The sequence below is a fragment of the Chanos chanos genome, chromosome 3 (assembly GCF_902362185.1).
Source record: "Chanos chanos chromosome 3, fChaCha1.1, whole genome shotgun sequence".
NCBI lineage: Eukaryota > Metazoa > Chordata > Actinopteri > Gonorynchiformes > Chanidae > Chanos > Chanos chanos.
Genome location: NC_044497.1, coordinates 15,078,521 through 15,104,240, shown reverse-complemented (window position 1 = coordinate 15,104,240; position 25,720 = coordinate 15,078,521). Strand labels below are relative to the sequence as shown.

General features: G+C 40.5%; 2 protein-coding genes and 1 pseudogene across 6 annotated transcripts in view; 1 reads left to right on the top strand and 2 right to left on the bottom strand.

The window, feature by feature from the left end:
• Window positions 1–3,010: 3,010 nt before the first annotated feature.
• Window positions 3,011–11,619, bottom strand: sh3glb1a (SH3-domain GRB2-like endophilin B1a). 5 transcript variants are annotated; one of them, XM_030768190.1, is made up of 11 exons: window positions 11,421–11,619; window positions 10,491–10,632; window positions 8,993–9,121; window positions 8,412–8,545; window positions 7,465–7,557; window positions 6,965–7,054; window positions 6,201–6,224; window positions 5,335–5,424; window positions 5,084–5,184; window positions 4,750–4,972; window positions 3,011–4,312 (listed from the first exon to the last, which is right to left on the bottom strand). In XM_030768190.1, exons 1-11 carry the CDS (start codon window positions 11,481–11,483, stop codon window positions 4,205–4,207), a joined length of 1,197 nt encoding a protein of 398 aa, XP_030624050.1. In that variant the 5' UTR covers window positions 11,484–11,619; the 3' UTR covers window positions 3,011–4,204. The 5 variants fall into 5 exon arrangements, with proteins under 5 accessions (XP_030624050.1, XP_030624052.1, XP_030624051.1 ...); XM_030768192.1 differs by lacking the exon at window positions 6,965–7,054 and adding an exon at window positions 6,772–6,793 and having other exon boundaries at window positions 6,201–6,244; window positions 7,468–7,557; XM_030768191.1 differs by lacking the exon at window positions 6,201–6,224.
• A 4,421-nt stretch (window positions 11,620–16,040) lies between these two features.
• Window positions 16,041–19,984, bottom strand: LOC115806742 (crystallin J1C-like; annotated as a pseudogene).
• A 4,261-nt stretch (window positions 19,985–24,245) lies between these two features.
• vav3 (vav guanine nucleotide exchange factor 3) overlaps window positions 24,246–25,720 on the top strand; it is a 58,844-nt gene continuing 57,369 nt past the window's right edge. The window contains exon 1 of the mRNA XM_030768984.1: window positions 24,246–24,452. Within this exon, the coding sequence (XP_030624844.1) occupies window positions 24,246–24,452 (207 nt within the window). The remainder of the gene's footprint in view (window positions 24,453–25,720) is intronic.

The window sequence follows — 25,720 nt, the reverse complement described above, 5'->3', positions numbered from 1 at the left end:
ATGGAACATCTGCACAAAAAATGTTGTAGCCTATTTCATTTAATATCAGAATACATCAGAAACAGTCATAGTCACCATTGTTGTATCATGTCCACATATTATGTCCACATATGTCTTACTTTGTCCACAAAACCTTGCATAAATAAATAAAGGCATAAATACATAAATGAATCATACAACAGTAAATGACTTAATTATTCTTTGTTTAACTAACACAAGGCAATCTGTACAGTTAAATCAATCGTTCACACGCCTGAGTGAGTCACTCTGTCTCTGAATCTGTTTGAGAAATGTGTGGGATACCCCAATGTTGCCTCCAGGGAGCTGATCCGAGCAATGTGGGGTTTTTGTGTGTTTTGTGGGTCAGTGATGCACACACGCATGAATAGGTGAACATGTTAAAATACGTTTGCAGAGCTCGTGTGATGCAAACAGTTGCTAAAAGCAGCAGAGGAAACATGAAATTTCCTGTTTTGCTGTGATGTGCAGCAACTGCCCAGTTCTTAGTTTCAAAGAAGGGGGGGGGGGGGTTGGTAACTGAGTTTTCCCTTTATGCTGGGCTCTTAAAATACAGCTGTAAAAGGCCCCTAAGGGACTACCTTGACCTTTATTTCTAGAATTAGCCTCCCAACACTTTCCCATTTCAGCAGATCATAAGCTATGTTGACTTAGGTAGGAGGTGGTCTTCTCAGTTTAGTGCTGTCTGTGTCTTTAGTCCTTGCCACATGACCACAATAGCTGTATGAACAATATGTATTTTAGTTGCTACAAAACAAAACAAAAAAAACCACAATGAAGAAATTAAAAAAAAATACAATTCAAATTCATATGAATGCAAGACAAGGCACGTCTCTTTAAAAAAAAAAACAACAACATGTGGCTCTTCATAAAGCCCAAACATGGAACAAAACACGTTGAGGGGGACTTGTTTCCCGGTGGTGTACCACACAAGGTAATCCAGCGTGGCCACGGCAAATATCCACAACGACCAACTGAGGCTTCAACATCGAGTGGAGTGTGCCGCAAAGTAGAGAACCGTGAACTCAGGTCATTGAACATACCTAGTAGCAGCTCTCCTATAGTTTGTTCTTTGGTGATTTTGACATGGGCCAGAGTGTATGGGGGCAGAGAGAGAGAATGGAGCCAATAGAGATGGCAACCCACAACCCTGTGAGCTCTACGTGTGTGAGTCGAGTGTGCCTAGAGTAGAGTGTGCATGTTAAACCAGAGTGTAACCAGAATACCGCTGTGGTGGTGCGCCGGGTCATAGTGGTTTAAGCAGAGAGAAAGAGAAACTGGGGGAGCAATGTTAGAAGCCTGGGCCCCAAGCCGCGGTTGCTGTCTGCAGGGTTTGATGCGACATATCCTGGGTTCACTTTGGACTAAAAAAAGGTCTCTTAATTTCAAATGAAATCTGATTGCATTTCATTTACATTCTCATTTAAGTTGGATTATAATGTGATCATATTAATACACGAGTGTGAGAGAGCAAATAAAGCCAATAATAAGATTTGATGTAATGATAAACTCATTTTAGGTGGTTTTGGAAACGCCACTATTTCGCTGTTGGAGAAAGAGGTGGAATTTTAAAACAGCTTTATGTGAAAGAGGAAATGTGCTTTAGAAATCCTTTTTTTTTCCCTTTTCTGAGGTGACACATCACATTCATACAACTCAGCAGATGCACTAGGATCATAGATCCGTTACAAATAGATGGCGGCATGTGACTTTGGGTTTTGTGACTTCCACATTAAGTCAGAGGCTAAGAGAATATTTTATTGAAAACCTCATTAGCGGTTCTGTCAAAAACATCAATGGATTCATGCACTACTATTTCTTCCCCTTTAACAAAACTGAGACAACCTCAAAGTCAACTTTCCCATCAGAAACTGTTCCTCTCCTCTCACGTTATGTGGGTTATGGCGTATCCAGTTTTTCCATTGTCAGCGTATTATTCAAAGTTTCTGTTTTGAATGACAAAACTGCTCAATCTGAATATTGCTAAGACTAATTACAAAAGGACAACCACTATTTAAACTCATGAAGCGTGCTCGAAAGAAGTCTATGATGAGTATTTGGCCCATAGAAAACCAGTACAGGATATCGGTCAGTGTGTCCTGTATTCACCAGAGATCTCCTCTGTTACTTATTTAGTAGGTGCTAACGGTTGTAGGGGGTCTGGTTTATTATAGCAGGGGTGTCCAGGTACTGTGGCTTACTATCAGGCGGAAGCCGTTTGGGCCGGCGTGTGAGACTCATGGGTGTCTTTTCGGGAAGGAACTGAGTGAGGCCCCTCGGCATATGAGAATGAGTAACGGGCAGCAGGAACGTCCGCCTACCTCTTAGCCCACAGCACAGGAAGTGAAGAGACCGCTTAGCTCCACTTCCACTTAACCCTTTCCTCGCTGACCTTCAGTGACACACACACACAGTCGGCCCCTGAACATGAATACCTCAGAGAAAAGACTTACGAGTTCAGTTTATACACAGACAGTATTTTTTAAAACATGAGAACTTTACATTCCTTTGATAACACAAATTCAAAATGACTTTATGCCTTATGTATACAGGACTAAAAACTGACACAAGTATTTTACATATACAAGCAATTGAATGCTTAGTTGCATTATTTGCACGACACAGTTGAGAAACACCGTGCTCAGTAGCGTTAAATTTCTCATGTGCTTCTGACCACTCTGTGTAGATTCTAATCAAAGGAGTGTAAGTTACTGCAGCAAAGTAGTAGTGCTTCTAACAGAGTCTGTGTGCCTGTGTGAACAGTTTTATGATTAGTGAAATCCTGAGTGAGGGGTCTGCCCTCTGCTGGCTACTCAGAGAAACAGTACTAGTCTGACAAAGGATATACGTAAGAGAAACAGTCATCACCCAAAACCTAATACATTAAAGCACAATATAGAAATGATAAAGAAGAAAAAGACACCGAAACACTGAAAAGCTACATCTTTTTTTTAATACATAAAGCATACTGTCTTTACAAATCTATAATAACAATGAACACAGTTGTTAAGCAGATAAAACTTGTGTTGTAAGCCATTATAAAACTCCACAACTGTACTGAATATAAATGAAAATATGTGGGAAAGGGATACATGTTAGCATTGATAATCAGACCACGTCTTAAATAACTTTAAGGCACTATAACCAATAAAACTATGTCAAAGTCATGTTGAAATTTTAAGGCACCTTTGCCAGGAAATCTTGTGTCAAACCATAAAGTTGTACCATATGTATAACTTTAACTGCTCAAGATCTATGGTAGAAGAAAAGAAAGACTTTTCAATTCAAGTCAAGAATGTGTTTTCAATGTGCTTTCTTTAGATAAGGTAGAAGTTGAGCAGAGATGGTATGTGGCTGGTATCCATTCATCAAACTGAGAGGATAACATTTGAAATGTATCTTTTGATTTGCAAAATACCTGAAGGGAAGCTTGAGTACAGTTAAGGCATTTTATCTGAAGGCTTCAGCGTTAGACAGTACAAAAAAGGGAGGAACTTTAAGCCAAAGCAGATCAGACAATCTCTAAAGCACATGGTTATTATCCTGGAGTCAGTCAGCCCTGTAATATAATTCATTTCTCTCCACAGTTCTCACTCTTCATCTCTAATCTAATGGAATTCAAATGGAATGCCCCTAGACCTTATACTGTCATCTTTAAGACTCCAGAAACCACAGTTATCAGCTCCTCTCTAAGGGTCTAACCAAGAACACATGACAGTACAAGAGCCTTTGAGGTCCTCTTGGCCAAGGAGAGATGGTGGTTTTCATACACCTGCATAGAATATGACTCAGTCCCAACAATTCAGTTGACATTCAAGTGCATCCTCTATTTGTATGTAAATACTTTTTTTAAAAAACTTAAATAAGAACACCATTGCCCCAAATACACCAGGGACTGTTGACAGTTATGGGAACAATTCCAAAGCACTTAAAAAAAAAAGAAAAAATCAATAACTTTTTGCACTACTTATTCTGTAAACAGTAGAGGCGCTGACGTCTCGGCTGAGGAATCTGGGACGTGTTGCATTGTGGGTGCCCATGTGATACTGTAGCATGAAAGCGGCTCATACATTGTTGCATATATGTTACGTTATAAATATGAAAGTCACAGCTGATTTAACGGGTTTTTTTTGTGTTTTTTTGTGTGTTTTTTGTTGTTGTTGTTGTTGATATTCCTTAGATCCATTCAGTTCAGCAGCTCCAGGTAAGTGATTGGCACTTTCCCCTTCTGGTTCCCACGTTCTCCCATTAACCAATCAGAGTCCATGCCTGGAACACTGCTCACCATGATGACCTGAAAACACCCAGGACAAGCCACAAATGAGGATTCGTTGTACACATCAAACAACAAATCAGTGCCTGTCCACGAAGAGTTTGTTCTCAATGTCCCAAAATGACAAAAGGAAGAGTGGAAAGGCAGAAATCTTGGCTTTTTTTTTCTGCTCACAAAGGTAGGAAGAAGAGGAAGAGATCACTCCAAAGTATCACCATGAGGAAGGAATTGAACACTACCATCTTCTTATCTGGGTTCCTGTTTCAGTCTCCTTCCTCTTACTTATTCACAGCCATAGCATTCTGAGACTTAGCAGTCACAAATACATACAAAGCATGCCACACACACACACACACACACACACACACATACCCCTTAACTTATATTCCTCATACACTGGATTCCCGGAGGTGTTTAGTGTTTTTTAACGTAATCGTGGTGTTACGTGAGAAACTAACCTCGTCGGCCAGCAGGGAGAGCTCGCTGCTGCCCGCGGCGTCGTAATCGTACAGCACCCTGGCCTTCCGGCTTCCGCTGGAGCTGCGCAGTTCGCTGAAGCCTGAGGACGCCCTGCCCGGAGCTGCGGGCAGTGAGGCTGAGACAGGGATGGTTGGAACAGAGATACTTGCCCCTCCGCTTGCCAATGACTGGTTGTTATTGGAGGAGAATGTAGAAGGGAAACTGTGGTAGAGAGAGACAGTGAGTGTGAGAGTGAGATATGTGGGATTAGGGGGAAAGTGGGTATAACTTCCTTTTTAGGGCGACAGAAGATTGTTCAATGGGTTATTGTACCTGCCCAGCTGTTTTTGGAGGTCCACCATATATTGGTAACACTGAGCATAATATGTGGTCTGGGCCTCGACAAAGTCATTCAAACAGCGCAGGTGGTGTGCCTGTGGGAGGGAGAGAGAGAGAGAGAGAAAGTGAGAGAGCTGCTAACACAGTGGAAAAAATGAAATAGAACAGAAAGAAGAGAAGGCAGGTGCTGAATAGAGCGGTGAGTGCTGGAAACAGTGGCCTGGGGTGATGGCCGTGGAACGTACGTGTGTGCTGCTGATTCCCTCCAAAAGCAGCCTGGTGATCTCAGCCTGTCTGTCAAACTCGCTCTGCGTCATCTTCAGGTCCTGCTCCGCCTGAGACAGAGAGAGAGAGAGAACAGAAGCCAGAGAGAGAGAGACAGAAAGAGACAGAGAGAGAGGGAGAGAGAGAGAGAGAGAGAGACAGAGAGAGAGAGAGAGAGAGAGAGAGAGAGAGAGGGAGAGAGAGAGAGAGAGAGAGACAAACAGGGAGAGAGAGGAGGCGTGAATGACTATAAACTCCCTATGTAGGCCACATCCGGGGCACTATTTTGGAGAAGATTATGGGCCTGACTCAGACGGCCCTTGCTCTAACCGACATCAACTGTGTTGACCTGAGAGTCTGCAGAGTAGACACAAAAAGCAGAATAAGCCATGTCAACACAATGTTACAGTAAGAAACGGTCATTACAAATCAGTTAATACAGTTAGATGCAGGAAGTGAAATAATACCACAAAGTGCTAGGAATCTGACAGAAACCTTTCCTTATCCTGACTTTACCAGAATATACTCTATAAGGCTAGCTGTGGCCTTTGTACTCCATGTACCTGTACTCCTCAGGAACGGCACAATTCAGGCAAACATTACATTATTCCTTGATATGAACTAAGTAGCAAAGGCAGGAAAAGCCTTGTGAGCTTTGACGGATGGTGAAAGGAACACTGACAATGGTGTCGTACAGCTCCATTTCTTCCATTTATTCACTATTGTTCTTTACAATTAGCCTGGGGTCGAACGCCGGAGCAGTCTACAGGCTCCTAACCACAGCTGTGACTGAACAGCACTGCCAAGAGGCCCCTGGAGAGCCAGAATGCTAGAACATTCCTCTTACCTTTGTCACTTCCTCTGCCCACATCTGCACAGCGTTTGAAAACAGTGACACAGTGATTAGACCCAAAATTTCGTCAGAGGACCAAAATCAGCCAACTCATCACAGAGACCACTTTACATACACTCAAGTACAACGTGTACACACACATACACACCACAACCCATGTGCAACTACACAATATAGACTGCTAAATCCACGACACAAGCCACTACAAACCTAACTGGGACTGATGTATGGGGAAAGTAAGATTTTAGAGCAACTGAATGCTTGTATAGAGGAAAAAAAGAAAACAAAACAACAACAAAAAACATAGTTTGGAGCTTTCAGTGTGGTAAAGAAAGAATTCCAAGCAGATGAGTGGCTAATAACGAGATGATTGGCTAATAAAAGTATACCAAGCTGCATTGCGACAGGCTGCTTACAGCAGGACTGTGCAGAAGTTAAAGCGCTGAGGGCAAACAGCAAGGCCGCGATGTTTTAGGCAGTGTTAGTCATGAGAACAGTCATTGTCAGCAGTGTTCGCACTTCTGTTATGAAAGTGGAACAGAAGCCTGTGTACAAGTTTTGAAATGCTTGGCACTGTTGGGCAAACACTGCAATCCTCTAAAACATCTCATGCTAACGACAAAAAAAACAAAACAAAACACAGGTCACATAACAGCTTAAAGGAGAACTAAAAACCCATAACGCTCTGGTATGCTTTTCTGAGGGAGACATAAAAAGCACTGCTTCTACGCGTCAGCAAAAAAAAGACAATAACAAACCTTCAGCCATTTGACATGAAGGAAGTTCACCATGAAAGCAAAGTTAGCCGTGTAACCCACGTCTCCTGGTGGAGAAGTGGTGCTAAGCGGCTGAGGAGCATGCATGAAAGAGAGTGACGGAGAGGAACTCAGGCGACCTGCGTCTTACAGTCAACAGTTACGTTCAGGAGAGAGGACAAGACAAAGCCCCCCCCCCCCCCCCCCCCCCAAAACGAAGACAAAACGGGCTCGAAGAAAGAGGAACACACACTTCCTTGGGCGTAGTTATGACATGTGCTGACCTTGTGGGGCAGTTTGTTATAAAACACAGCTCAAAATGTTTGTTGCTTTAACTTGGGCTCGGGGGGGAAGACTTCTCCCTCTCGTGGTTAAAACAGATTTCCTTATTTATGAAACATTTAGATCACTCACGGTAATGTGAGAAGATGGGTATTTATTTAGGATGTGACAAATGTTTGTGAGAGGAATTGTTGTACAAGATGCAGGGATATGATTCTCACCACGGCTCTGGCATCGGCTGCTCTGGCCTTCTTAAGTCGTGTCTTTGCGGCATCCAGGTCCAATCGTTTGTTCTGCAGCAGCTTTCGTTCTTTCTGCACAGAGGAATCAGGGGGAGGAAAGAAGACAGATATTTCATCTGCATTCTAAATAAAGTGTTGGCACAGGTTGAGCTGAACAAATGTGCAGGCATTTCACAGGGTAATTATGTTACCCCATGACCATATCTGGAGTGCCGAGGTAGAAACCAGCCTCAAATAAATAAAGTGGCCTATGCTTGCTTTTTTTTACGTTTCAATTAGAGCTAACCCTGGGTGTTGCCTTGCAGAAATGCCCATGAATATCATTTTTCATGCCTGATGAGTCAGTGGCTGCTCAGAGAGATAATTTATTCTGGGTTAGTACTGACAGCCTTAAACGCCTTGACAGATCTGGATGTAAGCATGAACTAAAACTGTGTACTGTTTCAATACAGAACTAAGGGTATAGTGAACTTGTTAGCCTGCAAACTAACTTTTATCAGCGACTTTAGGCAGGTTACCATGTATAGAAACCAGGTGTGTATTTAAAGATTATACTGCTTTAACCAATGAAAAATCCGTTTTATTCAAATAATAAGAGGAGAAAGAGGGAGGAGCAGGCAGGTAGCATGCAAGTGTTAACATGTGACATTATATCACCCTTACTTCACCACTTCAGCACCAATTAATTCAGCTTTGCTAAAAATGGCTTTATGTGTTTTCATTTAAATATGTGAAATAATAATTGGAATATCAACTTTAGTAAAGAATGTATTAAAACGGCCGATTCGCATATGTATTTGTTGAACTCTATGTCTATGTCTGGTTTCTTTGAGGCATTATCTCACCCTCTGTTATCTCAATCTCGTGTAGGGGGCAAAGTACTGTTGACACAAATAATCTAATCTGACCAGTCAGTTCAAGCTCACCAGTATGGTCTTGAAGTCTCCTTCCAGAAAGTTCCTGAAAGGTGTGAGGAAATTGATGGCTGAGCTCTGGATGAACTCCTTCTCTGCTGCTCCTATCTGTTTCTGGGTCTCTCCGCATTTAATCAGTGCATTTCCTAAAGACAAAGACACAGTTGTGTCCATATACTCAGCCATTCTCAGCAGCACTGTCTGTCTGTGAGTTTAAAGGAGTTCAGCCACCGTCACAAGCTCCACTGATGGAGAAAATCGTTTTGCCAGTTTCAGTGACAAATGAAGGAAGATTTGAGCAAATTCACATTATGAAAGATACAACTGAGTGTGTAACTTAGACAAAACCCCAAAATGTACAAAATGAAGAGATTTTGAAGACATTAAACCAAAAAGGGTGGAAACAGTACAGTGATACATATCAACACGGGCAGAGGGTGTGACTGAAGCCTTCAGAAGAGATCATCTTGGTCTAGTTATGCCTCGTTCTAATTACTGAAAATACTACTGGAGAAAGTAAAAGTGACTTTAAACCATCCTTGCGTATTGTTATAGGTTTCCAAATTTTTTGAAAACAGAGTAAAAGTGCTGACCGTAGGCAGTTCCAGGTCCAAATTCATTTCCAGAGTCAATCATGGATTGCCCCAGCAGCTCGTGGTTGTTCACTCGCGAAGGCACTTTTTTTTCCAGTTTCTCGTACAAGAATTCTTCTATCCTCACATCTGCAAATTGTAAGAGGACAACTCAATTACATCAGCAAGCGGGAGTCATAAGACAACACAGTCTTGAATGATGTGACCTTCAAGGCCTCAGATATCAGTCAGATCACAAACAAAGATAGTGTACATTGGACAACACAGAGATAAGCCTAAAATGACTTTTCTTTCCTAGTGTCAGAGAACAAAGGACAGTTTCTCTGAGCAATAGAGACTAAATCAGGCAAAATTTAAAAACAAAATACAGTCCTATAGTATGAAATCTTCCTTAGTACATTGTTAGTTTGACAGAGATTCATGGTGCGATGGTACAATTGTAATGCAATTGTAACACTGTAACTGTATAGCACTGACTTGAAATACATGAACATACGGTACCAAAAGCAAAATGTGTGGGGTCATCAAACATCATTAACCACAAATTTATAATAAGCAGCTCATAACATCATTTTCAGTGTTGTGGAAAGAAATTTAAATGCCATCAAATACAATAAGTACAACCAAACAATGCAATTAGATGATTCAAAACCAGTTTTCTTAAAGGTCACAACTGACGCTTCTTTTAACAATTCTATTTAAGTATACAGAGGGAGTGTAATTCGATTTATCAAGATAACTTACTTTTCCAGTTCCATCAACAACCAAACCCCTAAAAGCCGCTTTCTTAAAAGTGATTAAACAGTTAAGCCTGGGTGATATCTGTTTATGAGACAAACAGCAAACAGGTGTGTGAAAGTTTGTGTGTCTTAAGAAGCTGTTTCTAGTCCCATGTTGATCTTCTCAGTCTGAGTGTTATGGCAAACTGAGCAATGTGGCACCATAGTGAGAACTTTGAGGAGGGTCCACAGCTGTGGTTTCTCTTGCAGGGATGCTTTGGTGTTGTATTTTTGGTCCACTCTAACACCAACAAGTTAAACCAAAGTTGCATTAGTTCTGGAAGGATAGGCATCTCACTCAAACGATGAATCAATGACCAAGAAGTCCAGAAAACGGGGGACTTACAAAGCCAAAATGTGAAACGTCTTTGACAAAGAATGCCATTCTCACTCTTAAGCAGAATAACTTGGTTCCAGGGATGTGACACAAATGAAAGGGCACAAACAAGAATTATTCTAGTGAAATATGTTTGAGAGAAAATTCATATACCCGACATAAGAACTGTTTATCTCATTTGTTTGACGTGTAACAAAAAAAAGTCAGCAAACCTCCTTTAAGTCTAGTTTCAAAACAAGGGGATCAAATATAAGCCAATGTAGTTTATATGTCATATCAAAACCAAATTTAAATATTTAACTTTTTTCTTAAAACAAACAAAAAAAAAACTCTCACTCTTGGTTCACACTGTGGAAGTTGTTCAGTTGTGTGGTGATCTTACTTGGGTTTGGCTGTAGTAAAACCTCTGTTTGCTTCATGATCTTCTCTGTCCAATGCTTGGTGCATTCTGCCCTAGTGAGAAGGTTCTCCAAGTGTGCATCCAGCTCTGTCTTTTCAGCCTGTCCAAGTTTCTCCTCTGTGAACTTGGTATAAACGAATACACAGGTGTCAAATGGAATACTGTGCGTTGACACATACTGAGTAAAAACGACCGATGTGCACAATATAGAGAAAAAAAAATCGTAGGATGCAGCAAGTTTTCTAGATCTTTGATGGGCTGACGGGTAGTTAGCAAACTAACGGGCAAATCCATGAGTCTGAATGTTGCCTATTGATCAGGAGATTACTAAACTGAAATTAGCTGTACTAAATTTTGAAAAGAAGTTAAGCCTAGCGTTATATATGGCAATTGTTGCTACCCGGCAACCTAATCACATCAGAAATATCGTTTGCTCGTAAAGCAACGTTAGCGTCAGTTAGCCTGCTAGGTAGCTATAACCAACTCAATCTCAGTCTGTGGATTCAGAGACACACCGGATGTGCTGCGTTCGCTTTTTAACTTTTGTTACTTCACATTAGAACATATAAACTAGCAATAAAACAAAGAAAACATGTTTCAACCCAGTACCAAAAGCTCAACTGTTAACACACGGTCATGAGTTCAACATTACATTGGTAGGAAGTAATAGTTCTTAACACCAACTTGTGGCCCAGCGGGTAAGCTAGCTAGCCGGCTACTAAGCTAACTCATTTTGCTTGGCAGCTCGATGACCAAAGTGAAAGTTATACAAGGCCTCGCATGCATCGCAAAATGTAATTAACTGACAGCTCGATGTACGGGTGTATTAACAGTTTTAAGGTTTTAAGGGAGAGATTCGCTCAATGTGCTGAGATATATAAATTAAATTCAGTCTTCAATGTTGAAACTTACCTGGACTGCCCGACTGAGGAAAGTACCGGCATCCGCTGCTAGTCTTTTAACATTAAAATCCATTTTGTTTTGTACTTAAAAAACAGTTCACTGAAAACGTGTCCATCCACTATAGAAACAGATAGGATAGCATCAATATTTACGTTTGTTTCAGAGTGGTGGTTTGACAGCACAACTCTGTACAGCTGAAAGAAAGGAGTCCCACCCACAGTTACAGAGTGTGAAATGTACGTCTGTGGAACCACAGGCGGGCTAAGATCAGGCTGCCGTGGGAAGCACAAGCACTAGTTCTTGTTAGGTGTGCTCGGAGTTTATTTGCATGTTTCTGACATACAGATGCAGTGAAAATTTCTTCACGCACCGACGGCTAACTAGAGATGATCTCTATTAACTCTTTATTAGACATATATGTTTTTACGAGAAGAACGCGACTGTCCATTTAGATGAACTACTTTACCCAGAGGATACAAAATCTCAGATATTTTTAAGTATAAATGTATAATTATATGTAATATGTAAGTTTACAATTAAATTAAAAACAATGGATTCAGTATCAGTTGTGTGGACATTTCGAACTGTCTGTGGATGCAGATATGACATAGATCCTACACTTTTTAGCCACCCCCTCAGTGGAATAATTTAAATAAAATACCAGAGCTGTGTTGAAACACGAACCGACGCAAAAAAAAAGCAAAAAAAAAAAGCCTACACTAAATGGAATCGAGATCTATTTTAGTTGGTGGTCCAAACTGGACCACATAAGGACCACGTTAATAGTGTGACCCTCGTAGGAAACATCGTAAAACTGAGGGCGTGTCCTTTCTCTTAATTACCACTCCTCACCCAGTGCGCCGATGCAGACACGTTTGCTGACACCATTGCTTGTAGAAGTAATCCACGCCTCAGTTTCCTTTTTGGATACCGTTAATGTCCGAAACTGTCTTGTTATACACTCCATATCCACAAGATGGGAGTGTAATCATGTGCTGTCAGATAAAAAACCAGCACATAGACTTGAAGAAATTAATATCATAGACAACACACATCGTTTGAAAGCAGCGGTTTAGCTGAAAAATGTTTCATATTGTTGACACAATTTAGTATACTTATGACACATCACAATATACTTAAGGTTGGTGTTACTTACAAATCATTGTTGGGCACGTTCAGCCTAATGTTCCATTAAAACCTTTGGGACGTTGTTGGGAGATTTATAGGAAAGGACCTATATTTACATGTTTTTAAATCATGCTTTACAGAGAAGGTACTAATAAGAAAGAAAGAGAGAAAAATGTGTAAAAATACATTTGTCCGTGGTTGATTCATTGTCATAAAACATTCTCAAAATTTTCACATCCAGTCTTTAAACTGTTCCATCTTGTAAAGAAAAAGAAATATTCCACACTAAAATATTTCTTATTAGAAAGCACCGGTGTTTAGAAGCTGGTCTGAGGTCAGTTCTTTCATGTTTTACAGTAGTTTGAGTGGCATGCTTCCTCTTCAATGTGCTCCTGCTGCATGACTGATAAAGCAAGGAGTGCGTCGCCATGGCCACGCTGAGAGGAAATGGAGGCCTTAATGAAACTCTCATCACATTGAGGGTTTTGTGGCGCACAGGAAAACATTAGGACAGAAAAAGGAAAACATTAGCACGCTGCTATATGAGAGCTGGTCACTATTTCCCATGGCTTTTTGTTGTCTTTTCATATCAGAGTATGGTCTTTGCTGCCACATGTGCAGTCTTCATATCGTAATATTTCTCATGAACAAATACCTTTTTTGGCTCATAATGTCCTTAACCATTTTTATGAGTTTATTGTAAAATATTCTTAATCTTTAGGTAGAGTAATAATGTACTTTAAATGATGGCTTTCAGCAGAGTATTAGCATGTTATAAAATGTGACAGAAAAGGGATACAGTATAATCACTCCATGCATCCCCGGGTGATTAAAAAAAAAAAAAAAACTAAACACACGAACAGATGACCTCTCTTAAGTTGCTAGGTAGTTTCAACAAAATAAGTTTTGTGTTTTCTCAGAGACCAGATTAAAATCCCAGATGAAATCTTGGACCATATCAACAAACTGTATCTTCAAGTCATCCTGATAGCTATACCCTTTCTGCACAGTCAGCACTGCTGTCAGCCTCATATGGTAAAATGGTTATTGCAGGTGGACCAGACTACAGCGAGCCCAATAAAAATGAAGTGGGTAGGTGGTTTCATTCAGACAAGGTGGGAGTATGAAACATTTAGAGACATCATACCCCTGACTGGGGTAAAGTTTATAGTCCCTGAGCAGGTAGGAAGGCTGGCTCCAATCAGTGGAATAGAAAAATGAATTAACTCTTCACTGTTTTAACAGATGTCCCCATTATTGTGTCGAAACATTTTAGGGCGACAAAGAAAACAAGGGCAAGTGCTTGAAAACGAATTGTTTCCGAAACCTTCCAAAAAGGGCTCCGTTTTCAATACAGTGTGATTTCTCCATGTTCATTCACAAACTGTCTAAAATAACCCCAGTTAAGCTCTGTTTTGCATTTTTACAGTTGACTAGTAGAGCGGGCATGTACAAAGTGCACATTTATTCATGTGTGTGAACCTGACTAATGCTAGTTAAGATGAAGGAGCAATTGCCTACAGTTATCCCTGCAGATTTGGGCCTTCTAGCCCTTTGGCCAGCAGAACAGAAACAGTACCCTGGCTTTGCATTTGACATAGTAGCCGGATCTTCCTCCTCATGTTATTTTTTTTCCCTCTCTGAGAACATTCCTGTCAAACACAGACTTGTTTACAACATGTCTATAAACAGAGATGTTCATGTAGAGGCAGTCAGCATTGGCACGATTTCCCCTTTCCAATCTGTTAACGTTTGGACATCAAAAGTAATTCAACCATATATCACAGAGGGCATATTTGACTTTTGCTGCTGTTAAAAATATGTTTTCTGTTCCCTGAGATTGACTGTTAGTGAACGTATGAGTTTCCCTGAAACCAACATTTTTAGCTTGAAGTAGAAAGTGAAACAATCTCACATGTAATGTGAGTTGAGTCCTTAGTGGCTTTCGGTTACCTTACCACTTTGCTCTCAAAACACTTTAAATGATTCAAACATTCAGATGGTTTTTGGAACCTAATGGATATCTTTTTTTTCACTTGTGCTGTTTTTAGAACTATACTTACCTTTCAGAAATGTAAGTCATGAAACAAGTTACATCCAAGTGAATATTTATTTCATATTGTTTTATTTATTCTATATTTCAACAGATTTGTCAGTACTACAGCTGTGATGAAATTTAAGCAGTCGAAAATGTTACACAGAATACAAATGATTATCTTTAAATGTGAATCAAGCAAAATCTATGAAAGCCATTTCTTCTCATCTTCATGCTTTGGCTTGGTTATGTCTACAAAGAAAAAAAAAACATGGCTGTATCTGGGTGCAATTAGGAATAACCCAGGCAGATACCTGCTGGTCCTAAGGAAATAGCTAAGCAAGATCAAGTGACTCTCCTCATTACCCATACATTAATATAAGACCTTTGGTTTCACAAGCTGTGAAGTTCCTGCCTTTGACTGATTATGCTAGCAGCCATTTGAAATGCATGCATACACTGAAAAAGCACTACATAACCCTAGAGAGACATCAATGAGAAAATGAAATCGAAGCCTTTACAATATTATAAATAATATGCAGATGTAATATTGTAAGGATACACTGATAATGTTAATTATCTTTTCTATAGAGTTTGGTAGGTTGATAAAATAGGTTTAAGATATAGGTTGTAGTAAAACAATGTCACAGTTCATATCAGCCTTACCAGAGTCTCAAGGTCAAATTCTCTCTGTAAGGGTTTACATCAGTAACTATTATGTGATTCAAAGTTGTGATACATTTCATCTGTAGGTTGAATGGGCAAAATATGAGAATAATTTTATGAATCTGTAACACTCTAACTGAAAACATAGTAACATGGAAGTTAGATTAATGCTCGAATAACAGCTCATGTCCTTTGAGGAACAGAAAAGACGTGAGGATTCACTGAAAACATAGTCACATGGAAGTCAGATTGATGTTCGAATTACAGTTCAAATCCTTTGAGGAACAGAGATGTTGCTGCCCGATTCGCTTGCTTTGGCAGAGTAAGGAAGCACGCTCCTGTTTTTTCACTTCAACAGAACATGTGTTAAACAGCAAGAATATTCAAACTTGTTGAAATCCACTTCCTCTTGAGCAAAGTGTGTTTCTGTTCCCTGAGTTCGCCTGAACTTCATAAACAAAGGTTATTCAAATTCACATCCATTTCAAAACCACAGGTGTCCCTGAACTCAGTGGTCATAGTGAAATATTTTAGTAATATTACAGATGTTAATACAAAACCAAAAGTTTTATCTTAACCCAACAGGAAAAAGATAGAATCAATTTTCAGTTTTGCTACAGTTTTAACATAACAACAAGAATCAAGTTCCACCCAGTTGGCTTTAGAATGGAACTTTCATGAACTGTTTCGTCAAAACTTGTGACCTGAGATGAGTTTAAGCGATATCTGATTTCATTTTTGGTCAGTATTTAAAATGAGGGGAAAAATAGGCGTTTGATTTGGAACTGTTCTTTTACAATTTAATCTTGCCTTAGGCTCACAATCTTCTTTGCAAGCTCAAGCAATAGGGGATACCTCAGGGTCTTACTCTTCCAGGACTCAGGGATCCCCTGGAGCCCCATCTGCAAGAAAGAGAGAGAAAGAGGAAAGAGAGAGAGAGAGAGAGAGAGAGAGAGAGAGAGAGAGAGAGAGAGAGAGGCAGTTAGTTAGTGCTGTTGTAAATGCTGACAGTCCACAGGCAGACAGTATGGGGTCAAACTCATTAAGGAGAAGTCAACAACAAGGTGCTAAAAGGCAGAAAAAAAGGAAAACTCTTATCAACTCAGTGTGTGCCTGCACATTCTCTGACAGATTCCCTCAAAATGAATTAGTCTATGATTCAACACCACATGTTCAACAGTCCGAAAGCAAAGTGAGCATAGCTGTTACTCATCTTTATTGTTCTGTGGTAAAAATCTTTTGTCACAGTACTCAATACGTCTTGAAATATGTGTCCTTGAGGATGACTCTTTATACCTGAGCCCCAAAGCAAGCCCCAATGAAAGAACTTCTGCTACAGGTGCACCCCCCGCAGCGCATGGTGGTCCTGACTGCCTCATCCAGCCCGCCAGACGTCAGGACCCCATGCAGCGCTCCTTGGAATGCACCAGGCAAACCTGGAAGAACCATGGACATGGAAACATGCAGAGAAAAAGACATTACCCATGCATTATACTTTCATTTCCCAAAGGAGGAACAATAAACTTCTAGTCTTAGAAAGACCTGGAAGTCATATACATTTATCTGTCAAAATGAAGATATGTTTACAGTGTGCGGGCTTCTTTTGTTCCCCTCATGTACCTCTCTCAATATTAACAACCATGGATATTCAGAAGGTCAGGAGAAACTTATGTTGTTACATTCCAAAGCCAGAAGTGCAGGTTTACAGCAGGTGTGTTAGTTATCAGTAGCTGCTCTATACTGATGTTTTTTGCAGGCATGCTTTTTATCTTTGAAAATAAAAAAAAAAAAAAAAAAAAAAAAAGATTGTCTTAAGCTGCTGGATCAAAAAAAAAAAAAAGCATCTATCTTATAGCATAGCTTATCACAACTCCTCAGGTAGTAATGACAAAGAGCCAAAGCAACAGACTGGAGCCTGCTGCCGCCTTGGAATGGTTTCGACAGTCAATCCTACCTCATGTATTAGAGAACACGGCAGGTATGATGTCCTGTGGAGGCTTGGCTAGGTTCTCCTTCACCTGCTGCAGAAATCCTGTGACAGTAATTAAGAGGGAAAAAATATTTCACTTTTACTGCCTCCGTATGGATCATAAAAAAAGAATAATCTGAGACTAAAGATTTAATTTTTTTTTCTCTCATGTCATGTCTCCGTTCGAGAGAACGCAAGGGTTGATACAGACAAGAGCTGCTTTGAAGATTTGAGCTTAGAGAGGAAAAAAAACAAAACAAAACAAAACCAGCCAACAGACATTTCAGTCAGTTGACATTTCAGTTCAACTCAAAGTATTTCGCCAATAAGACTCAACAGTATTTGAAAGAGTACACTCCCCAAAGCTATGGCCTGTCATTTAGATCATAGAGAGATGTGCACGTGCACACACACACATACACACACACACACACACACACACACACACACACACACACACACACACACACACACACACACACACACACATACCGATCACAGCTCTGTCCAGATCTTGAGGGTTTTTCCTGTTTGGGTCGTTCAGTTGCTCTAACACACGGTCCAGGGCTTTGGAATCAGGGCCATTCAGGATGTAACACTCCAGGAACCTGAGGATGTAACAGTATACAATAAACTACTGTGTGACCAGTGCTTTGCATCCTTAGTGGTGTCTGCATTCACACTTATGCTTTGCATCCTAGTTAACTATTGACATGTGGTATCAAACTGGCACAACTTTTTCAAGCACTAACTACAGTAATTATACTCCTGAATGTGTTTACTTAGATTATGATTCACGTACTGGGATCAATCTGTAGACTCATCTATAGAGGATGTCAGTGTGTTTTACATTTCCAATTAGAGCATATATTTACATTTACAATATAATGCCTTTAACAGCTCAAACATACATATGACTGAGTCCTTTTGAGGCTCAAAGGTCAGAAAGATTACCTGGCAGCAGTCAGAGTGACAGCCACACACGCATCATAATTCTGAGTGACACGGATGGCTGCCTCTACCTTCTCCAGCAGCTCAGGTTTGCCAGCGTACAGAGCTACTATGGGGGCCAGTTTAGTGATCCCATCCATCTGGTTATCCACATCACATCCTGTATGAGGAAAGAGAGGACGCATGTCCTAAATTATAGATATCATCCATACAGAATATGCCCTGTGTGCTCTATGTTCTACCGAAAGCAAATGAAACTAAAAATATTTTAAATATGCAGCTAAAAACGGCAGAGATCTTTCTGGTTTCAAAATTTCTACATCTGTGTTTTAGCACATAAAATGTAGCTCACTCTGTCGCATAAATAATTCATTTTTGTTACCAGTCTCCTCTTTCCCAGAGTCCACATTCCTCATGAAGGCTTTGAGACTTCCGTTTCTCCATGGTCCTGGAATAGGAAGTATTGCCTTTGGACCTACAAATGAGGAATTGTTGAGATGGTCATGACAAAAGCTACAAATTTCTGTTACTGTGAGCAGTTTACCTCAAATTTCCTTTTCTGAAAATGCCAACATATACATAACACTGAGTTACAAGAGGGTTTATTGCCCAATATCGACAGCAAGAATTGCTATCCGACTGTGTCAGCAGATGTCAATGATACTGTCTGTCTCTCTTGGACCAGACAAGGAATGGAAAACAAACATATTTCTCTCATAGTGTTCCACAGTTCACCAACGTGGTCTGTAGTCTCTGCTAAAAAAAAAAAAAAAAAAACTCACCTCCTTTTTGTCTGTACGGGTTATTGAGTGGCAGGTCATATACTGTCCCTGGACCAAAATATTTGTATGTCCGTTTGGTAAGATCCTCTACATTCAGTCCTACGGGAATAAATTGAGTGGTAAATCCTGAAATTTTTCATTCTCCATTGTTAGTTACATTGTTTCTTGCAGCTGTTGCAAGAAACATTGTTTCTTGCAACAGCTAAGGGAATTTGTAATGTATTCAAGGTAAAAAAAAAAAAAAAAAGGTCAACTTAAAATTATGAGGTGACTTCCTTCACAGCTCGACGCTCAGCGTTGGGGCCATTTAGATTCCTATGTTCCTCAAAAAGTGGCCTTACATATTTAAATCAACTTTCCATTTTCACTGTGTACACAGTGTATTGCTTAAACATATGGACTGGAAACAGTTTGATCATGCGTGTCATTCACCTCCACATTCACAGAGAGATTCAAGCAGAACATAAGCCTGGTCCCCATAACACGACTGCTCTCCAGTCTCCCTGGTGTAGAATGGGTTAGCAGACTGAGGGCGGAATTCAATGTAAGGTTCTGTCTCAGACAGGAGAGCCTTCAGACGCTCAGGGTTATAGTTCCAGTGCAGAGGCTGGGCTGGATGGGAACAAAAAATATGAATGAATGATTAAAAGCAGAAGTCAAAGATTCTTCATGGGTCTGATCACAGCAGAAATCAGTCTGCGTGTCATTATTTCTTATTCTTTTATCAAACCTTGCTATGCGATAATTAGTAGTGATTATTACGCAAGTAAGGAAGGCACCATGATAACCATAGAGGTTTATCCTTGCTGCAGCATGAACAGATGGCCTGGACTGATAGGTGACTCTAACTGATAGGAACTGTCACAACTGCTGTTGTGTATTACAAATGTTACTTAGAGGAAATTAATGAATTATTCGTCTTAAGGGGAAAAAAAACCAACAACAAAAAAAAAACTGCGAGTGGGGAAACTTTACCTGCTGCATCAGAAACAGCTGCTCCAATAATGGCTCCAATGACCCTGTCAGCCAGAGCCAAGGTCATCTGAAACAGTCAGCAAGTGAAGTCAATTAATTCTCAACACCATGTTTATTTTAGGGTTCTCTTGATGAGATTTTCATACAGTATGCAGTCATAATAATAATTGCACACACACAGACACAGACACACACACACATACACACACACACAGAAACATACATTTTTCTTTACATCCTGTAAGGGATTTCCCACTGATCTCCATTTTACTGTAAATAAAAACTATATAAAGCTGTAAAGTGGTATAACACTGGGTTGTTCAGTATCGACAGTGAAGCCAGGGGTGATTTTTATGTATGAATACTTATGGTATGGTTATGACTACTACATGCAACACAAAAACCTCATGACATACATATTCATTCACTTTTCTTGACAACACAAGCACTTATTTTCACATGCTCAAGTAAAGCCCTTTCCACCAGCCAGACTCTCTCTCTCTCTCTCTCTCTCACACACCAGCACACACACGCATGCACACACACGTGCACACATGCAGACACACACACACTGTTGTGGGCCTTAATTTAGTTTTTATTTGAGTAAATGTTTCTTTGAGCAAATGAATAAATTGGCCATGATGAAAGTCAAACACAACAATATTTTCCTACCTTAGTTTTTGGACTGTGCTGATCACCACTACACCAGCCGTGTATGGGAGTTTGTTGTTGTTGTTGCACTGCAAACAGCTTATCTTTACTTGACTTTAAGATATATTCCAGAGGAGTTACACCCCTTTGCTGACACCCAAAATCCACTGATTGCCTGCCTTTTTCTTCCCAACATGCATGACTTTGCACTTCTAAATGTGTCCTGTTTCAGATCTTTATTTATTCTTTATGTAAGGCATTGCTACACATGCCAGCCACAAACTGATCCTGTCACTTCAACATCTAACCAGTTTTATACAGCAGACCTACATACATTTTCCACATATTGTAGTTTTTGGCTATTACATTTTAACAAACTGAAAAATCATATTTTGACATTGTTGGGTTTTAATAACTAGACCTGTATGTCATAGAAAACTGCTTCTCACTGAGTGAATTCTAGTACTGCTACTACTGTAGAGGACAGTCTGCAATGAATACAGCCATAATTTAATTGTCTTGGACTTCAAGGGCATATTTGTGCACTGCTTTTGCCTGAACGTAACATTCTTTAACAATCCCGCGGCTCATGGATCAATTACTCACACGAAAGCTTGTTTGTTACCACTACAAATCTTTGGCGCTACGTTTTGTTCTCTTCAGATAAGATGCCATGCAGCTCTTAAAAAATGTTCAGTGACAGGTTTTTTTTTCTTGTGGAAAGGAAAAAGCACAACACAGTTCTGTCCTCTCCTTGGCCAGCTGACAGCACCCCCCCCCCCCCAAACCCCCACCCCCCCACCCCACCCCGTCTCTGGTCATACAATCCTATGAGGCATCTGTCTTTCAGATTCTCCTGAGCCCTTCTGCCTATTGATTTCTCAGCTAGACCCAAAATGAGCCTCAGACCTAGGGAGTGAGGGCTATTTTGTTCTCCGGATCAATACTTCTGCAAAAGGATTAGAGAGAGAAAAAAGCGTTTTGTCCTGATATTAGCTCAAAGGTCATCGCTCTTACTCCCCTAAATGTGGATTTAAGTTTTATTTGCCATGAAATTGCCTGACTAAAGTGGAAACCTGAGCTTTTCAGAATCAGGAGGATGACGAAGAAGAAGAAGAGGAAGAAGAAGAAGAAAAAAAACAAAACAATTACATTACTATTCCAGTAAATTTACAGTCAGTTTTGAGAAATCTTTTGTCAGAGAGGCCACAGACTAATACCTGGCAAATGTTTGTTCCTGTGAATGGCTAAAGTTATATTTTACACACAAAAATCACATGATGTTTTGGTACATAAACACAGCAAATATGTCATCCACTGTCACCAAAAGAAGCATCATCATCATCATCATCATCATCATCATCAGACCAAGACTCTTCATGAATGACTTGTGCAATGCAAAGAGCGACAGTGCGGGCCATAGCTGGGACAGTGGGAAGTGTGGCAGGATGACAACATTTCTGAAGGCTGTGTGTAGCCAGCTTTGATCAACTGGCAGATGGGCTGTAGCGTGCTGGCTTCTGCTAGCGCTTTAAAATAGAGACCGGGAGGGAAGTTGAGGTAGAGGTTGACCTCTAACACACTGCACTCTCTGCTTCCTTCCTGTGTCTAACAGCCTTGTCAAACTTCCTCAGTCTTTGCTCTGACGAATCACAAATACAAGGGGTGTGCCAAACAGACCAATCACCAGCTGTTTGTTCGTTTATCCCTCCGCTTTGCTAGCTGTATTTTAACAAGTCTGAAGTGTCGTAAAGCTCTATTTCATAATTAATGCTTGTGTTAAAGATCTGAGATTCACAGTTTGACATCTGTCTAATTACCTGTTTGAATTAATCTGCGACATATGTACAGTGTTTTCACAGTACAGTTTAGCAGTGTTTTATTTGTTGATACTGAGATGTTAAGGTTTTGATGGTTATTAGAAGGCAGATCACACTTTTTTTCCCCCCTCTTCCATATGAGAACGAGTGAAACGAGAAACACAAACCGTACGCTGAATGGCTGAATCTGGACTCAGGCCACACTCCCAGCCATCTGATCGTCTGTGCTCTAGCATAAAGCACCATGCTAACAGCAACCCCCCCCCCAACCTTTCAACTTTCATGGAGTTGAAGCCTTAGGGGTCTTTCAGTCCATTACACAAAGATGAAAAAGAGCTACATTTGGGTCATGCTGAGTTTTCTGTTCATTGTTTTACTGCACATTCTCCAGATAAGTCTTACTGGCACGACTCATTTCCCACTCACACTCCTTCCTTCTGTAATGTAAATAGCTTGACCCAGTACCTCGGAGAGACAGGAGTGGGATCCTTTCGCGCTCTTCATCACGCACAGTTCACAAAAACATTCACATTCTTACATGTAGACATTCAGCAGTAAAACATCTGATTTTTTTTGCTTCTTAAATTTCACATAAATATTATTCTGCTAAGATTACGTGAAGTATGTAGGACATTTCAATTTATTATATAACAGAGTTTGTCTTTTTTTTTTTTTTTTTTTTTTAAATCGGAAATGGTTGCATGAGCCATTGACAAGCTCCGCTCTGACAAAAACATGGTCAGAAAAATAGGATATCTGTGATATTCCACTAACATTCAAACAATGCATATTCCAGCTAACTGATTCAGCCCTGTTTATTTCTCCCTCACTCTCAGTCTCTGTTTGAGCCAGTGCATATGAGTGGATTTCAATATGCTTTTCAATGTTCTTGCCACTGAACTGAGGATCAATCAATACACAACAGTTTAAGTGGTGTTGTATAGGCCTACGTGTCTCTGCAGAGACATTATAATTACTCCTCATGCAATTCATCTTTATATTAATATGCCTGTATTTGTCTTCAATATGCAAAAGCAAATATTCTCACAGGAGGAGGTCATATTTGGTGCACCGTGGGGAGTAAGCAAAGAATTACGTACGCTAAAATATTTCTTACATGGCATGGTTTCAATTGCAATGAAATGATCTACGTGAAACATGGCAATTTAAGCAGATAAATCAAATTAAACTGTTATAAGCCCACTTCAGCGATTGTGCACCTCACTGGAGAGTGGTAAATGTTGAAATTCAGGTTCGATAGTTCTTCCGTTTTGGTTATTGATCATTTCATTGGTTATCGACGGGGACTTTCTTTTCGCAAAAGAAAAAAAACTGCAAAAATGCACGCAGTTGTGCAAACCCTTAAGGACAGAGAGAACACAATCGAGACTCATTTTTCATCAACTTTTCCACAGCGCTTCGGTAAACGTGACTAACTTCCCATACTTGACAAGGCTGTTGCTGAGTACTCGGTATAATTTACACGGAACATATGAGTGGTAGGCGGAAGACAGTGGATAGCAATCGAGTGAAGGGAGGGTGGGAGGACGCGAAAGAGAGAGGGGGGTGGGAGCAAAAGAAAGAGATAGAGGGCGAGCTACGAAGAGGAGAGAGAGAGCTCTCACGGATTTCTGTCTGTTCCTAACTGTACCAGGCGCTTTCCATCTTTGAGAGTGGATCTTCTACCGGAGAAGACGCGTGTTCATTCTGCAAAATAAATGGGAAGTGAAAACGAAGCTTGTTTCCGAGTGTCGCGCTCAATGTGAGGTGACGCGACCTGTGATCAGACCAGTTCATTCTGCAGTTCATTAGTGCCGACAAGATTGGACAAAGTAGCCTTACGTTTATTTACCAAACATGAAGGAGTTTTGGAGGCAATGTGCGTTGTGGTTGATCAACTGCAAGGTGCTACCACCGACCCACCGGGTGACATGGGAGTCTGCTCAGGTATTCGATCTCGCCCAGACCCTCCGGGATGGGGTTCTTCTGTGTCAGCTCCTGAACAACCTGAGACCGCAGACTATAAATCTGAAAGAGATCAACTTGAGACCACAAATGTCACAGGTGAGAGAATTAAGAAAAAAAAAAACCCTTCAGAACACAGAGCTGTTGACTGATGGAGTAAATTGTGGAAGTGAATGCAGTTCTTGCCTGTATTGTAAACAAGCATCAAAGCTAATGGGCAACAGCGCGAAACTATGAGAGTAAAATTTTAGGAAATCATTAGGCTGATTAATCGAGGGGCCTGTGGTTTCCAGAAATGCGTTTAGGTAACTGGTAGTAAAGGAAGTTGCATTATTTTCGCCTTTCTCTTCACGGAGTGCTCTAGTACCGTTATTCGCGTCCAACGCTCCTGCCCCCTGCAGGTGATGGGGGACACACGTCAGGTGGGAGCGCTTTATACTGCTCAAAGCACACAATATTGTTGCACTCTAAATTAAGTACATAAGCAGAGAGAACAAGAAAGAGAGAGAGAGAGAGACCGTGAGTATTGGCATGTATTAAGAGTGTAAAACAGAGAAAGAGACAGAAAGTGAGTGTGAGTGATTGAGTGAGTGAGAGTGAATGAGAAAGACAGAGAGAGAGAGAGAGAGAGAGAGAGAGAGAGACTGGACCAGTAACTCTTATTTTCTATAGTCTTATGACTATGTCTTGTATGATTCATGGGAGAAGGTAAAACTGATTTTAAATGAGCATGACTACCAGGGCTCAAAGCCAATTAATTAGCCTAGACTCTCTTTCCAATGAAATGGACTTTGTTTTTGTTTTTTTTGGTTTTTTTTTACTCAAAGGAAAATAAATGCAGTAAGTGAAAAAAGTGCCTCCCCTTGCCATCTCTGTTGATATATTTTGAAGCAGTATGGTTGTTGTGTTAAGCTCCATTAAGTTCTCTGTCTGTGGGGTGCCTACTTTATCGAAAACAGCAGTCACGGCCACCTTTCTCTCTCTACATTGTCAAAGACCATCTGCTACAAACCTGGCCCAGATTATGTTTTCCTCTCACATCCAACTAAATCTGTCTGTGCAGTAGTCCAATGACAGCACACAGGGGACAGTTATTCAGTGTGACCCTTGACCAGTCTCTACTAAACCCAGTGGAACCCATGTACATGCACGCGCACACACACACACACACACACACACACACACACACACACACACACAGACGCACACTGATGTACTCCCTCGCTTCGTGACACAGCCCTTGATTCACAGTGACAACCATGCTGAAGCAAAAGTCCACTGTGTAAAATCAATAATCTTTATATGCATCAAAGCAACGCTGTCTCTGCATCTGTTTGCATTTGACAAACAAAGAGAGTGAAGTTTTC